This window comes from Colius striatus, chromosome 24 (assembly GCF_028858725.1).
Source record: "Colius striatus isolate bColStr4 chromosome 24, bColStr4.1.hap1, whole genome shotgun sequence".
In the NCBI taxonomy this organism is placed as follows: Eukaryota; Metazoa; Chordata; class Aves; order Coliiformes; family Coliidae; genus Colius; species Colius striatus.
Genome location: NC_084782.1, coordinates 5,092,133 through 5,106,747, shown reverse-complemented (window position 1 = coordinate 5,106,747; position 14,615 = coordinate 5,092,133). Strand labels below are relative to the sequence as shown.

Genomic DNA, 14,615 nt, shown 5'->3' with positions numbered 1-14,615 from the left:
AGATAGAAAAATATGTGAGTGAATCACACACACACACACACACACACACACATATATATACACACATATAAAAAATAAATAAGAAATTTATAACGTGTGTGTGTGTGTGTGTGTGTGTGTATAAAACACAAGTATGTGTGTTTGTGTACCAACATTTTTTTCATTTAAAAACAAAATCTATATTTTATTTCACATATATATATTAAAAAATATATCTAGATATTTATTTGTTTATTTATTATCTCTCTATATAAATATATTTTTATATATAAATATATATTTATATATAAATATATATTTATCTATTTAGATATTGTATATATTATATACATTTATATATTATAAATATATTTATATCTATTTATATAAAAATATATATTTATATATTATATTTATTTATAATTATATAAATTTATATCTATTTATATTTTATATATATATAATCTATTTATATATATATTTTATATTTATATAATATATATTTATATAATTTTTATATATATATAGTACATATATTTTATATATTATAATAATATATTTTATGTTTAGTTTCTTTTTTTAACCCATAAAAATGTGTGTGTGTGTGTGTGTGTGTGTGTGTGTGTGTGTTTAGCTCATAGATAATATATGTCTTGTAAATTTCTTTAACTTTTATTTCTTTTTTTACATATGATTTTATATAGACATATAATGATATGTACATATCATACATAGGCTATGTATATGTATATATACATATAATGATATATTAAATGATATGTATATCATATGTATGTATTACATATTTATATATGTATATATAAAATGATGTGTGTAAATCAGATAGGCTAGGAATATTGTGGTAGGAAAAGACCTTTAAGATCATGATGATATTTTAATTTCTGAATATATAAATACAAGTATAAATACAAATACATCATTTTCTCTGTGTATGTGTGTGTGTGTGTGTATATATATATATATATATACACACACACACATATATGTGTATATGTATAGAGAGAGAGAGAGAGAGAGAGAGAGAGAGAGTAGAGGAGAATTATTGTGGTAGGAAAAGACCTTTAAGATCTTTGAGTCCAATCTATCTATCTGTCTATAAATCTCTCTCTCTCTCTCTCTATATATATATATAGATATATATAGAGATATATATATATATATATATGTGTGTGTCTAGAAATATATATATTTAATATATGCAATATCTCTAATTATCATTTATTGGTATACATTTATATTATTTTTATATCTATATGTATCACTCTGTGTGTGTGTGTGTGCAGATATATACCAGAATGGAATAGAATAGAATAGAATAGAATAGAATAGAATAGAATAGAATAGAATAGAATAGAACAGAATCGAATCATTGTGGTTGGAAAAGACCCTTACCATCCTTGACTCTAATGTATGTGTGTGTGTTTGTGTGTGTGAAGAGAGCTGTAGGTGACAGCTATAACTGCAGCTCTGTAGGTGACAGCTATAACTGCAGCTCTGTGTGCAGCTGGGTTGCAGCCACAGGTGCCGGCTGCAGCAGCCGCTGTAACACACCCGTGTCCAGCAGGGGGCGCCCCTGCCCGGCCCATGCGCGCTGCGGGGGGCGAGAGGGACCCCCGAACCTCCGGGACAGGTTCAGTCCCCCCTGCACCCCTGGGACAGGCTCAGCAGCACCCCCTGCACCCCTGGGACAGGCTCAGTCCCCCCTGCACCCCTGGGACAGGCTCAGCAGCACCCCCCTGCACCCCTGGGACAGGCTCAGCCCCCCCTGCACCCCTGGGACAGGCTCAGCAGCACCCCCCTGCACCCCTGGGACAGGCTCAGCCCCCCCTGCACCCCTGGGACAGGCTCAGCAGCACCCCCCTGCACCCCTGGGACAGGCTCAGCCCCCCCTGCACCCCTGGGACAGGCTCAGCAGCACCCCCTGCACCCCTGGGACAGGCTCAGTCCCCCCTGCACCCCTGGGACAGGCTCAGCAGCACCCCCTGCACCCCTGGGACAGGCTCAGTCCCCCCTGCACCCCTGGGACAGGCTCAGCAGCACCCCCTGCACCCCTGGGACAGGCTCAGCCCCCCCTGCACCCCTGGGACAGGCTCAGCAGCACCCCCTGCACCCCTGGGACAGGCTCAGTCCCCCCTGCACCCCTGGGACAGGCTCAGCAGCACCCCCTGCACCCCTGGGACAGGCTCAGCCCCCCCTGCACCCCTGGGACAGGCTCAGCAGCACCCCCTGCACCCCTGGGACAGGCTCAGCCCCCCCTGCACCCCTGGGACAGGCTCAGCAGCACCCCCTGCACCCCTGGGACAGGCTCAGCCCCCCCTGCACCCCTGCTGCAGCCGGCACGGAGCAGGGCGCTGCCATGGACGGGGCTGCAGGGGCCAAGGGGGCTGCCCTGCTCCTGCTGGCTGTGGGGGCCGGGGGGGCTGTTGGTGGCACCTCTGGCTGTGGGGTGGCTGCAGCCACATCCCTGACCCCCGTGGCCCGTGTGGCCGCCGGGGCTGTGGCGGGGCCAGCGCTGGCCGCTGCTGCTGGGGCAGGCACCCGCGGCTGTGGGGCCGGAAGGGACACAATGAGCGAGGCCTTATCTCACCCCACAGCCCTTCCTGGGGCCCCCTGCGGTCCTTCCCCCTCCCCAGGCCAGGGCAGGAGGGGCAGCAGGGCCCATACCCCCTGTGCTGGGCCTGCAGAGGCAGCTCCAGGCTCGTGCCCCCCATGCTGGGCACCCAGAGGCCGCTCCAGGCTCGTGCCCCCCGTGCTGGACACCCAGAGGCAGCTCCAGGCTCGTGCCCCCCGTGCTGGGCACCCAGAGGCCGCTCCAGGCTCGTGCCCCCCGTGCTGGGCACCCAGAGGCCGCTCCAGGCTCGTGCCCCCCGTGCTGGACACCCAGAGGCCGCTCCAGGCTCGTGCCCCCCGTGCTGGGCACCCGGAGGCCGCTCCAGGCTTGTGCCCCCCGTGCTGGGCACCCAGAGGCCGCTCCAGGCTCGTGCCCCCCGTGCTGGGCACCCAGAGGCCGCTCCAGGCTCGTGCCCCTGTGCTGGGCACCCAGAGGCCGCTCCAGGCTCGTGCCCCCCGTGCTGGGCACCCAGAGGCCGCTCCAGGCTCGTGCCCCCCGTGCTGGGCACACAGAGGCTGCAGCACTGAGGCTTCCACAGCTTTATTTAGAAATAATAAAAAGCAACAATAAATACAAAAACCCATTTTAAAAGCCCAGCCCTGGGGAGTGGGGGAAAGAGGGAGCAGGGAAGGGGGGGCCTGGGCTGTGTGTCGGTGTGGTCCCCAATTGTGGCCCAACCAGGACAGGGACAGCGCAGGGCTGAGCCTTCCCCTGTGCCTGGGGGGGAGCAGGGCCATAGCACCATAGGGACAGGCAGGGGGGACGGTGGGGAGCCCATGCTGGCAGCTCCCAGCCCTGGGAGCACGGCTGAGCCTCCCCTGGACACTGCTGGGCTATTTTAACCCCCCTTCCCTACTCCAGGGGAGCTGAGGGGGCAGATCTGGGGTGTGGGGGTCCCATTGCAGTGGGAGCAGGAGGGTGAAGCTGCTTTTGCAGAGCCCCCATGTGCCATGGCAGCACAGCTGAGCCCAGGGCAGGGGGATTAACGGGTAAATCCCCCCCAGGCCAGGGGCTGGGGCCCAGCATCCCCCCCTTTCCCACGCCCCGCTGCACCCGTGTGCTGTGTCAGCACGGCCGGGGCACCAGCGGCCAAGCCCAGCCCCTGCCCCACGCCTCTGCCCCCCAGGCCGGGGACAAGGACGCTTGTAGGGGGTGTGTGGGGGTCCCTGGGGTCGGGGGGCTGCTGCTCTCACTTGTGGGCCATGTCCTCCACGCTGACCCGGCCCCACACGCCCACCACGAAGGTCTCGACCTCGCACTCGTTGACGCCGCGGGCGATGCGGAAGCGGCCGCGCTCGCCCCACGCTGTGCCCCACGAGTTGGCCGCCGTCTGCAGGGGAGGGGGGACACGGCTCAGCGCGGGGGGACCCCCCTCAACACCCCCCTCACCCCCACCAACGCCCACCCAGCCCCTGACACCCCACTCACCCAGTATTTGAGGGTCTGGCCATCAGGCAGCTGCTCTTCTCCCCACCTGCAGCAGGACGGGCTGGTGAGCAGGGTGGGGGGATGCCCAGGCACCCCCTGAGCCCTGCTGTAGGATCTGCCCCCTCCTTTCCCAGCCCTCACACCCCAAAGCCCAGCCTGAGCTGCTTGCTCCGCTCCCAAAACATAGGCAGGGGTTCTGAGCCATGAGGAGGGTACAGCCATGGGGCAGGCAGCCCTGCTCCCCTCCTCATCCTCAACCCTTCCTGCACGGAGGGGCTGAGCACCACCCAGCCGTGGCCAGCACCCTGGGGCAAGCGTTGGCCCCCGCAGCAGCCCCTGCACCCTCCTCCCCTCGCCGCTTCCTCTCCCTGCCCGGAGGAAGGGGACGCCTTTCCTCCCTCACAGCAAACGCTGCTCCTGCCCAGAGCAGAGCTCTCCACAGCCCCCAAACCCCCCTTCCCACCTACCCAGTGATTTTGACCGAGTGGGTGCCGTGTCTCTGGTGCTTTGGCCCCTTCCCCTCAGCCACCGGCGTGTGCCGATAGATCCCGCTCTGGTACATGAAGAAATCCTCGTGCACCTCCAGGATGGCTGTGGGAACAGGGAGAGGGGCTGGGGATGCTGAGCCTTTGCTGAGGGATGGGGCAGCAAACTCCCAGGGGTCCACAGCCCCCAGGTTTGGGGGATACAGGCACAGGGCATTGCCCAGGGGGAGGGAAGGCAGCAAGTCAGATCATGGAGTCCCCGAGTGGTGGGGTGGGAAGGGCCCTGCAAAGCTGCTCCAGCCCCAGCAGGTTCCCCTGGCTCAGAGGCCACAGGAATGTGTCCAGAAACCTCCCAAGAAGGAGCCTCCACACCCTCCCTGGGCAGCCTGGGCCAGGGCTCCCTCCCCTCAGCACCAAAGGACTTGCTCCTCCTGTGCCAGGGGAACTGGTTTTGCTCCAGTTTATGTCCTTTACCCCTTGTCCTGTCACTGGCCACCACTGTAAAAAAAGTGTCCCCCCCATCCTCCTGACACCCACCCTTTAGGGACTGATCAGCATTGGTGAGATCCCCCCTCAGCCTTCCCTTCCCCAGGCTGAGCAGCCCCAGTGCCAGCCCCTCAGTCCCAGACCCTCCCCTGGGTGCTGTGACAAGACTCAGAGGAGGATTAAGGAAAAACACACACACACAAAAAAAAAAGCCGAAAGGAAAACAAACCCAACTGCCAAAAGAGAGATTAAATCTCAGGAGTTAATGAGCAACAAGTGCCCGCTGGTGTGGGCAGCGTGACGGGCACCCCTGGGCCGGCCAGAGCACGGTGCTGCCCGGGCACGTGGCTGAACATTAACAGGGAGAGCAGGGGAGGGGGGTCCAGGCTCCCACAGCAGCCTCAGGCACCAGCTTTCCCCACCCACCTCACTCCCCTGGCCATTGCAGCACCCAGGTTTGGGGTACCCCTGCCAGCTCCCTACCTTGCACAGGGCCATTCTCCAGCAGCTCCTTCATGATCTCCTTCTCCTGCAAGCACAGAGCAGGGTGGTATCAGGGCTGGGACCCCCAGCAGCGCCCTCCCCACCCCCCAGGGATGCAGGCAGAGGCTGTTTCAGCCCCCACAGGTGGGTGCTGTGGAGATGCCAGGGGGAGGAGCAGCTTCCCTGGGGTTTTTCCCCAGCTTCGCTCCCAAACTTGGCTCTCCCAGGCAAACGGCCCCGTGCCAAGCCCCCTCCTGCTCCCCACAACAAACAGCTCCCGCTGTGCCCGTGCCAGAGGCTGTGCCCGTGCCAGAGGCTGTGCCCACGGCCACTCACGCTGGAGGAGAGGCGGTAGGCAGGGGTGGACTGGTAGATGTCGTTGGCGTGGGTCTGGGGGTTGGGGCACCGCGCCGTGGCCTGCCGCTTGCCCCTGCCCGTGGAGCGGCTGTGCATCATGCAGGGCTGTGCCACCGGCTGCCGCTGCTGGCTGCTGAAGGGATAGCACTCGTCTGTCACCACCCTGGGCAGAGGGACGAGGGCGTGAGGAGGGGATGGACCACCGGGCTTCATCCCCAAACACCACCCCTCTCCATCCCCACCTGGGCTGGCAGCCCTCGGTCCCCAGCAGCCCTCGGGACGGGATGCTCACAGGCCCCTGGCTGCGTCCCCAGGGCTGGGGCAGCCTCTGTCCCCCCAGCCCCGCTCACCCTCTGCGGCGCAGGTACCACCAGGCGCCGTCCAGCCGCCCGCCGCCGCAGCCGCGCTGGTTGCGGGTGTCGCAGGACAGGAGGTTCTGCGGGGACAGGGCGGGCGTCATGTGGCCCATGGAGTGGATGGAGATGCGGTCTGAGGCGACGGCTGGGAGCCAGCAGAGAGGGTCAGACACCAGCAGCTGCTCCCCCAGAGCCTGCTCTGCTCCCCACTGGCCACCCCATCCCATCCCATCTCACCCCATCCCATCCCATCCCACCCCACCCCATCCCACCTCATCCCATCCCACCCCATCTCACCCCATCCCATCCCACCTCATCCCATCTCACCCCATCCCACCTGCTGTGGAGAAGGCCCAGGAGCCAGCACAGTTCCCCTGGTCCAGGGGCTCGTGGATCATCCCAGGCCACTTGGCAGCTGCATCAAAGTGCCGGGGCAGCACCTCATTGGAGTCCATGTTCATCTGTGGAGGCAGAATGGAGCTGTGAGGGGTGGTCACACGTCACAGGGACCCTCACTCCTTCCTCCCTCAGCAGCTCAGCTCCACGGCTTTGGGGTCCCTCCAGGGCTGGGCACTGCCCCAGCTCCCTGGGCAGCCTGGCACAGGGCTGACACCCCTCTCAGGGAAACAGCTCTGCCTCAGCTCCAGCCTCAACCTCCCCTGGGGCAACTGAAGCCCGTTTCCTCTTGTCCTGCTGCTCATTACTTGGAAGAACAGACCAACCCCCAGCTCCCTGCAGCCTCCTGTCAGGGAGTGTCAGAGAGGGCTCCTGGCTCCCCTCAGCCTCCTCTTCTCCAGCCTCAACACCCCCATTCCCTCAGCCCCTCCCCACACCCTTGTTCCCCAGCCCCTTCCCCAGCTCAGTGCCCAGCTCTGGCCCCGCTGCAGCCCCTCAGTGTCCCTGTGGCAGTGAGGGGTGAAGAAGTGTCAAATCCCTCTACTTCCCCAAAATTTGTGCTCTTCACCCCCAGCAGCACCAGCCCCAAGTGCCAGCTCTCAGGTCCCAGCAGGGGCAGCGCTTCCCTGATACAAGTGCCCAGCCCCGGCTGCCTCCAGCCCCTCATTGTGGCCTCCGGCCGCTGACTCACACCCGGCCTTTCCGCTGCAGGGGGGGCCACGGTGAGGCCACGGGGTTCAGCCTTTCCTGGGGAGGACGTGGCCGTGACACCCGACATCTCCCAGCACAGGAAGTGCCTCTAAAATTAAACCTCCCCAGCAGCAGAGGTGGGAGCTGTGGGTGTGCGCCGGGTGCCGCGCTCGCTCCCTGCCAGCGCCCCGGGACCCCCGGCTGCTGCCCACCCTCACCGGGGGGGTCAGTCTGGGTGTTTGTGGGGGTCAGGGCAGAAGCACCCCACTCACAAAGCTCTGGCACAGGCGGCTCTGCCGACTCAGCAGCCACAGGGACGGCTTTCCGATGGGAAAGAGAGGGAGGAGAGGGGGGAAAAAACAACACTGGCAGCCCGGGGATTGTCAGGGGGAATTTGCTGAGCTGCTGTCTCCAAACACAAGGGCTGCCCCGGGGGCACCCACCCACCACAGCCCCCTCCCCCCCGCAGCCAGAGCCCCCTCCCAGGGATGGGGACGCTGTGAGGACGTGGGGATGAGGCATTGTGTGGGACTGGCAGGCTCCAGCCTCGGCGTGCCTCAGTTTCCCCTCGCATCCGTGTGACCCACCTGCAGCTCGTTCATGTTCATGACGGTGGGAGAGGGTCGGAAGGTGCCCAGGCGGTGCCGGATCCCTTCCTCCAGCGTCATGCCCCAGAACTGGCTGTAGTTGGTGGCTCTCCAGCTGCACATGAGGAGGGGGCACAGGTCAGGGTTGCCCCAAAAAGCACCCAGGGGTGAAGCAACCCCTTCCCCATCCTCTTGGTGCTCGGTCCTTACCCGTAATTGCCCCTGTTGACAGCGTCGATGAGCTCTCCATCCATCAGGCAGGCGTGGTCCTCGCACTGCCACTGCCCCCCGGGGCTGCAGGTGCTGCAGGGGGATGGCATCAGAGGGGACAGTCAGCTCAGGGGGAGGATGGTGGCCCTGGGGTCACCCCAAATCGGTGCTGCCCCTCTCAAGTGACCTGGTGCCATCGTGGGCAGCCAGCAAGGGCTGTGGGGCTCACACCTTGGCTTGGCACCTCAGGACAGGGTGAAGCTAGGCCAGGAGCCTCTGTGTGGCCACGGGGACTGTCCCCCTCCCCACCAACCCAGTCCCTGCACGAGCCTGGAGGGCAGACAGAGCATGGGACAGAATTTCAGCTGAAAAGCAGCCAGGCCTGCAGACATCAGAGTGGGACTTGGACACCAGCCCAGGGAGGGGGATTCTGGGCTGGCTGCTCCCTCCCCCAGCTCCAGGGCGAGCTGCTCTGGGTCAGCCAGGAGCCCTGCAGCACCCATGGGGAAACCCAGGATGGGGAGGGCTGAGCAGGCTGTGCTGGGTCGGGGTCCCCCTGGGGAGCCCTGGGCTGTGCTCCCCCCACACAGTGAGCAATGCTTGGCATGTTCCCTCCTGCCCTCGGCCCAGCTCCCGCCACGTTCTTCCCTTTTAAGGAGCCGTGTGAGGCCGGAGCCGTGTCCAGCCCCGACCCCACCTGCACCCCAGCACTCCCCCATCCCCATCACACCCCACAGCTGCCTGTAACTCCCTGGGGATCCCCAGCAGCACCTCGGGGTGCAGCCAGCTGCATTCCCACGGCAGCCCCCTCTGCGTTTGCCCCCTGCCACCCCCCCAGAGCCCACGGGCCAGGGGCTGGGGTGAAACGCTGCAGCAATCGCGGCTCTCCAGGCGCCAAGGGCTGGGGAAGGAGGTTTTGGCACAGAAGCCTCAATGCCCACAGGCCAGCGCAGCTGGGGGAAGGGATGATTTCCCAGCAGCAGGGACCTGTCACCCAACTTGCACGGCTTGGAAACCTCAACTTGTCCCCAGAGCTCGGGGACAGCCTCCCCCCACGTCCCACAGACGGCAGCGGGGCCGCGAGGAGGGGTCGGGCTGGATTCCCCCGCAGCCCCACGCACACGCCTGCACACACACACGCACTCGTGCCCTCACACGCGCCCCAGACGGAGCCGTTTGATTCCCTTTATCTGCCGCATCGCAGCCCTGGCGGCTCTGCTCCGTCTGCGGGGCGGATCTGCGCCCGCGGGCTCCCCTCTCCCCCACCTCCAGGATGCCATTAATACCAACCGCAGCCGCTTCCAGATAAACCCCACGCTGGGAGCTAATGCAAACAGCGAGCTCCCGGCGCTCGGCGCACACCGGGCTGCTCGCACCCAAAGCGGCCGCGGGGCCGGGCTACAGCCGCCTGGCTGCCAGGGACAGACGCAGCCCGTCAGGCACGGGCAAGCCGAGCCGGGACCAGCGGGGCCAAAGCGGCGTCGGGCTCGCGTCGGCAACCCGCAGCCAGCCCGGCCCCGCGCTAACCCGGCCGAGCCAGCGGCTCCCACACGGCATGTGCTGAAACTTGGGAGCGGCTCGGAGCCCCGGGCTCTGCAACACGAATATGCCAGAGCAAAAGCATTTTGGCGCCGGCCCCCACCACCCAGCTCGGGCCCTGTGCTCCTGCCGAGACGGCTGCGGGCAGCCCCGGTGCTCACAGACCCCACCTCGATGCCTTTCCTCCGGGCAGCCCCGGTGCTTACAGACCCCACCTCGATGCCTTTCCTCCGGGCAGCCCGGTGGTCACAGGCCCCACCTCGATGCCTTTCCTCCGGGCAGCCCCGGCGCTCACAGACCCTCCCTCGATGCCTTTCCTCCGGGCAGCCCCGGTGCTCACAGACCTCCCCTCGATGCCTTTCCTCCGGGCAGCCCCGGTGCTTATAGACCCTCCCTCGATGCCTTTCCTCCGGGCAGCCCCGGTGCTCACAGATCCCACCTCGATGCCTTTCCTCCGGGCAGCCCGGTGCTCACAGACCCCACCTCGATGCCTTTCCTCCGGGCAGCCCCGGTGCTTACAGACCTCCCCTCGATGCCTTTCCTCCGGGCAGCCCCGGTGCTTACAGACCTCCCCTCGATGCCTTTCCTCCGGGCAGCCCCGGTGCTCACAGACCTCCCCTCGATGCCTTTCCTCCGGGCAGCCCCGGTGCTTACAGACCCCACCTCGATGCCTTTCCTCCGGGCAGCCCCGGTGCTCACAGACCTCCCCTCGCTGCCTTTCCTCCGGGCACTCACCACAGGTTGCAGTTCTCTCGGTACGTGGCTCCCGCGGGGTAGTTGCGGCCGGCGCGGGCACAGCCTGGATGGGAGAAGGGAGAGTCCTGGTGAGAGGCTGTGGCTGTATCAAGGGTCCTGCCAGAACCTCCACGGCTCCAGGTGGTAAATACCGAGGGCAAATAAATGTGGTCGTTAATTGCAGGCAGGTCCCTGGCTGCATCCCGGCACCTCCAGACCTGCAACGGGGACCAGTTCACGCCCCGCGGGGTGAGGGTGGGAGCAGGACTGGCTCGGCGCCGGGAGGGTTAACCGTGGGGCTGTGCGTGGGGCTGCCGAGCAGAGTCGGCTCCTGACAGGACGGGGATAAAGGGGCCACTTGTACCCGGGAGCTGGCTCTGCTCTGCGGGCACTTTATCTTAGAGAGCCTTGTGCTGCGCGGCGGGGGCTGCTCGCGCCCCCCTCCCGCCCCCGTCTGCCCTCTCGCCCCGGCCACCGGGAGGGTTAAGTCCGGGTCAGCATCTGCCTGCCCCAGACACGACCGGGGAAGCTGGCACAGAGCTCCCTCACTCCCCTGCCCTGCACCACGGGAACCCACCGGAGCTGGAACGGCTCCTCTGCCCTCCCGCAGCCCTGTCCGGAGGGAGGCACAGAGGATGGGCTGTGGGGCCACCAGCCGCCCCCAGCCCCGTTTCTGTCAGCCCAGCCCCAGCCCCCCACTTCCCGGGAGCCGCTGCAGCTGCGGGGGAGCCGGAGCTGAGATGCCACACGGGCTGCATCCATCACCCGGCACAGCACCACACAGCATACCGGGCTGGCCCACGGACCCCCGCCTCACCTGCGGCTTTGGGGAAGGGGGCGGGGATGCCCAGGCAGTACTCCCAGAAGTCAGGGCAGCAGTCGGACACGGTGCGGTTGCAGAAGAGGTCACAGTAGCAGAGGGTGTCGTGGTAGGGGACGGTGCAGGCGTCGTCGCGGCCGTGGCAGCAGACGTCCCCTCGCTGGCAGTAGGACCCGCTGGCATCGTACACCCCGTGCTCGTACAGCCCGGGGGACAACTCCCGGCGGGTGCGCACCCGGGCAGCCACGGCAGCCTCGGCCAGGAGCCAGAGGAGGAGCAGGACCCGCATGTTGCCGGGGATGTGCCCAGACCCGCAGCCGCTGCGGAGGGAGGGCAGGGAGTTGGGCGAGGGGCAGCCGGGGGGGTCCTGTGGGCACAGAGCAGCTCTGCACCCCCTCGGTGCTGCCCACCGAGCCTCTCCCCGGGCTGCCTCGCCCCGACCCTCCCCCGGGACGCTCAGAGTGAGAGTTTCATAATCCCCCTTGCGAGCAATGCGACTCCGCGAAGCAGCAAAAACAACCGCTCCCCCGAGCGCCCCCTCCCCAGACGGCCGAGGGGCCCCGAGCCCACCCACCCCTGAACCCCCTGCCCCAAACGCGGAGCCCCAGCGGGACGAGGCTCCTCGGCGCACCCGGGGGCAGCTGCTTTAGCCCGGCTGCTCCTCGCTGCCTCGGCCCCGGTTCATCCCGCGCGGGTCGGAGCGGGGGGGAAGGGGCTGGAGACCCCTGGAAGGGCTGATTCGGGGAACCCACGGCAAGCCCCCGGGGCCCGACTCGACCCCCTCCCGTGCCCCTGCCCGTACCTGCCGCGCCCGCCGCCGAGCTCCGCGCCGAGCGCCTCCCCCGGCCCCGCCGCTCCTTATAGCCGCGCCCCGAGCGTGGGGGGGCGTGGGCAGGCGCCGGGGGCAGCCGGGAGCCGGCCGGGCTGCGCTGCCCCTGCCCGCGGGGTTGGAGCCCGGGGACTCCCGCCGGCTGCCGCCCCCAACCCTGCCCGGGCTTCCCCGGGTGGCTGTGCTGCCCTGGCCGTGCCCTCGTAAATTGGGGGGGGTGGGGGTCCCAGCAGCTCCGCCGGCACCCTCTGCTCCATCCCGGGGTGTGTCTCTGCTGCGGGGTGTGGGGAGGGGGCTGCATGCCTCCCCCCCCGCTTCCAGCACCCCCGGGGACATCCCTCACAGCACTGAGTCGGTGTCACTTGGAGTCAGCTCCGTGTAGCCGCTGCCAGCAGCCAGCCAGGTGCTCGGGATTATGGGGAGGGGGATCTTGGCTGGCCCCCAGGCATTGAGGACCTGGGGATGTTTGCTCCTGGTTGCTCCACAGGCTCCAGCAGCCTCTGGAGCACCAATACTCACTGCAGGGCTTCAGCTGCTCCCCACAGGGCTCCTGGCCCACCCAGGAGCATCTCCCAGCTGCAAAGGACCCCTCAAGGATGCCTCATGGCAGCCAGGATGGAAGGAGGTGGGAATGGGGTTTCATGGGAGCTGGGGCACAGAGGCTGAAGCGCTCCTGGCTCCTGCCTGCAGCCCACAGGGAGGATGCTGTGGCTGGTCAGGCTGTGCTTGCACCCCAGGTGCCCATACACAAGGGGCACTGCATCCCCCCAAGGAGAGTTGCCTGCTCCCCGAGCCCCCAGGGAGCTCTGGGTGCCCAAACAAGGGTCCTGCAAGAGCCTCATCTGCTGGAACCCCAGGCTGGCTGCTCTTCTGGCTCTCAGAAGGGCCTTTTCCTGCAAGCATGGCCTTGGGCAGAGCCCACAGGGCTGGAGGCTGCTGAGCACCTCAGGAAGGAACTGGCTGCTGCCTGGAGCCTGACTGTCTCCAATCAGATGTACAGCTCCCCATGACTGGACTGACAAGAATCCACAGTGAGTCACATATCCCCCAAGACCCTTAGACAAAGCAAAGCCACTGGCAAAAAGGGGCACCCCTGGCTCAGGGTCATTGTGCTCCTGCCAGGCAGCTCCCTGCCAGAGACTGTGGGGTGCTGTGGGGTGCTGCAGGGTGCTGCCAGCAGTGCTGGCTCCTTCCCCTTCCCATTGCAGCCCCCAGCCCCTGATAAGGGCTCGTGTGTGGAGCTGGGAGCAGCAACAGCCCAAGTGCCTGTGAGTGTGTCCCCCCTGTCCCTTCCTCCAGCCGTGCTCTGCGTGGGACGGGGCGTTGGGGTCACAGCTCGCTGCGTCCCTCTGCCGCTGGCACCTCTCCCACTGCCAGGCCTGGCCCCGCTCCGGGGAGTGGCAGCCTCTGGCACATGTGAGGGAGCCAAGGTGGAGGGGGGTAAAGTCCAGCCAGGGCACCTTGGGCACACGTGGCAGCGGGAAGCTGAGCCGGGTGCCAGGGGTTGGCACACGCCAAGCTCCCGCCACCGCCGCTGCCTGTGGGTTGTCCCTGGATGCCCCACGGAGCTGCAGGGCCATGCAGGGGCTCTGCTGAGCTGCACCCATTGCTGCCATCCCCAGGGGGTGCAATGTGAGGCCCCCCATTGAATAGAATCACAGAATCCCTGACTGGTGGAGGTGTGCAGGGCCCTGCAGAGCTGCTGCAGCCCCAGCCCCTGCTCCAGCAGCTTCCCCTGGCTCAGGGGGCACAGGAACGTGTCCAGGTGGGGTTGGGAACCTCCTGAGAAGGAGCCTCCACACCCTCCCTGGGCAGCCTGGGCCAGGACTCCCTCCCCTCAGCACCAAAGGAGCTTCTCCTGGTTGCTGAGGTACTGTGCCCAGTACCCCTTATCCTGGCACTGGCCACCACAGAACAAAGTGTGTCCCCCCCCTTCTCCTGCCATGACCTGGGGCAGGTTGAAGACCCCTCGGCTGCAGAGATGTGTCCCCCCCCAGCCCCAGCGAGCTGGGAGGAGGCTGGTGCAGGGCTGTGAGGGCAGAGCCCAGCTCCCTCACACGGGGCTTTCCGGGTGCTGCCGTGTCCTGGCTCCCCCTTCAAAGCTCTGGCGTCAGAGCAGCCTGAGCCCAGGCGCCAGCGGACGTGCGCAGGGCTGGGGGCGGCTCAGGCTCCCCAGAGCCTGCACCCCACCTGCCAGGCCCTTGGGGTGCTCAGGGCAAGCACAGTCACCCCAAGATACCCATCCCCACGGGCTGAGGCAGCCCTGAGGGCAGCAGGGCTGGGGAAGGGAGGTGCTGGTCCCTGCAGAGCTCAGCCCAGCCCAAGGCTCCAGGATGAGCCAGGAATGGGTTTGTTGGCAAGAAGCAGCCAGGAAAGGCAGGGACTGACCTGAGACGAGCCCTGGCTTCCTCCCCAGCCAGTGCTGGGGCAGGACAGTGTGGAAAGGGGCCAGCCCCAGCCCCCCCAATGGGGACACATCCCTGGGAGGTGCCAGCACACAGGGCTGAGGGATCTGCCACCCCCTGAGGGGCTGTGGTCTCATGGGGCAGGGGGCTCACACCCTCCCCTCCCCTGGGACAGCCATCAGAGCATCATCCCCATGT

The 14,615-nt window shown here is 63.2% G+C and overlaps 1 protein-coding gene across 1 annotated transcript; it reads right to left on the bottom strand.

Moving 5' to 3' along the window:
* Positions 1-3,135: 3,135 nt before the first annotated feature.
* TINAGL1 (tubulointerstitial nephritis antigen like 1) lies at positions 3,136-12,070 on the bottom strand. The gene is made up of 12 exons (XM_062014595.1): positions 11,986-12,070; positions 11,181-11,503; positions 10,364-10,427; positions 8,090-8,182; positions 7,880-7,994; positions 6,544-6,667; positions 6,201-6,351; positions 5,830-6,013; positions 5,494-5,539; positions 4,507-4,630; positions 4,040-4,085; positions 3,136-3,941 (listed from the first exon to the last, which is right to left on the bottom strand). Exons 2-12 carry the CDS (start codon positions 11,470-11,472, stop codon positions 3,801-3,803), a joined length of 1,380 nt encoding a protein of 459 aa, XP_061870579.1. The 5' UTR covers positions 11,473-11,503; positions 11,986-12,070; the 3' UTR covers positions 3,136-3,800.
* Between the last annotated feature and the right edge of the window lie 2,545 nt (positions 12,071-14,615).

What these genes read in the sequence shown, in the direction of transcription:
- TINAGL1 (XM_062014595.1), bottom strand. Translation starts at nt 11,472, where the DNA reads ATGCGGGTCCTGCTCCTCCTCTGGCTCCTGGCCGAGGCTGCCGTGGCT. An exon ending in CCCCTTCCCCAAAGCCGCAG is followed by an intron (nt 10,428 to 11,180) that starts GTGAGGCGGGGG and finishes TCTCCCATCCAG; the next exon opens with GCTGTGCCCGCGCCGGCCGC. An exon ending in CCTACCGCCTCTCCTCCAGC is followed by an intron (nt 5,540 to 5,829) that starts GTGAGTGGCCGT and finishes CTGTGCTTGCAG; the next exon opens with GAGAAGGAGATCATGAAGGA.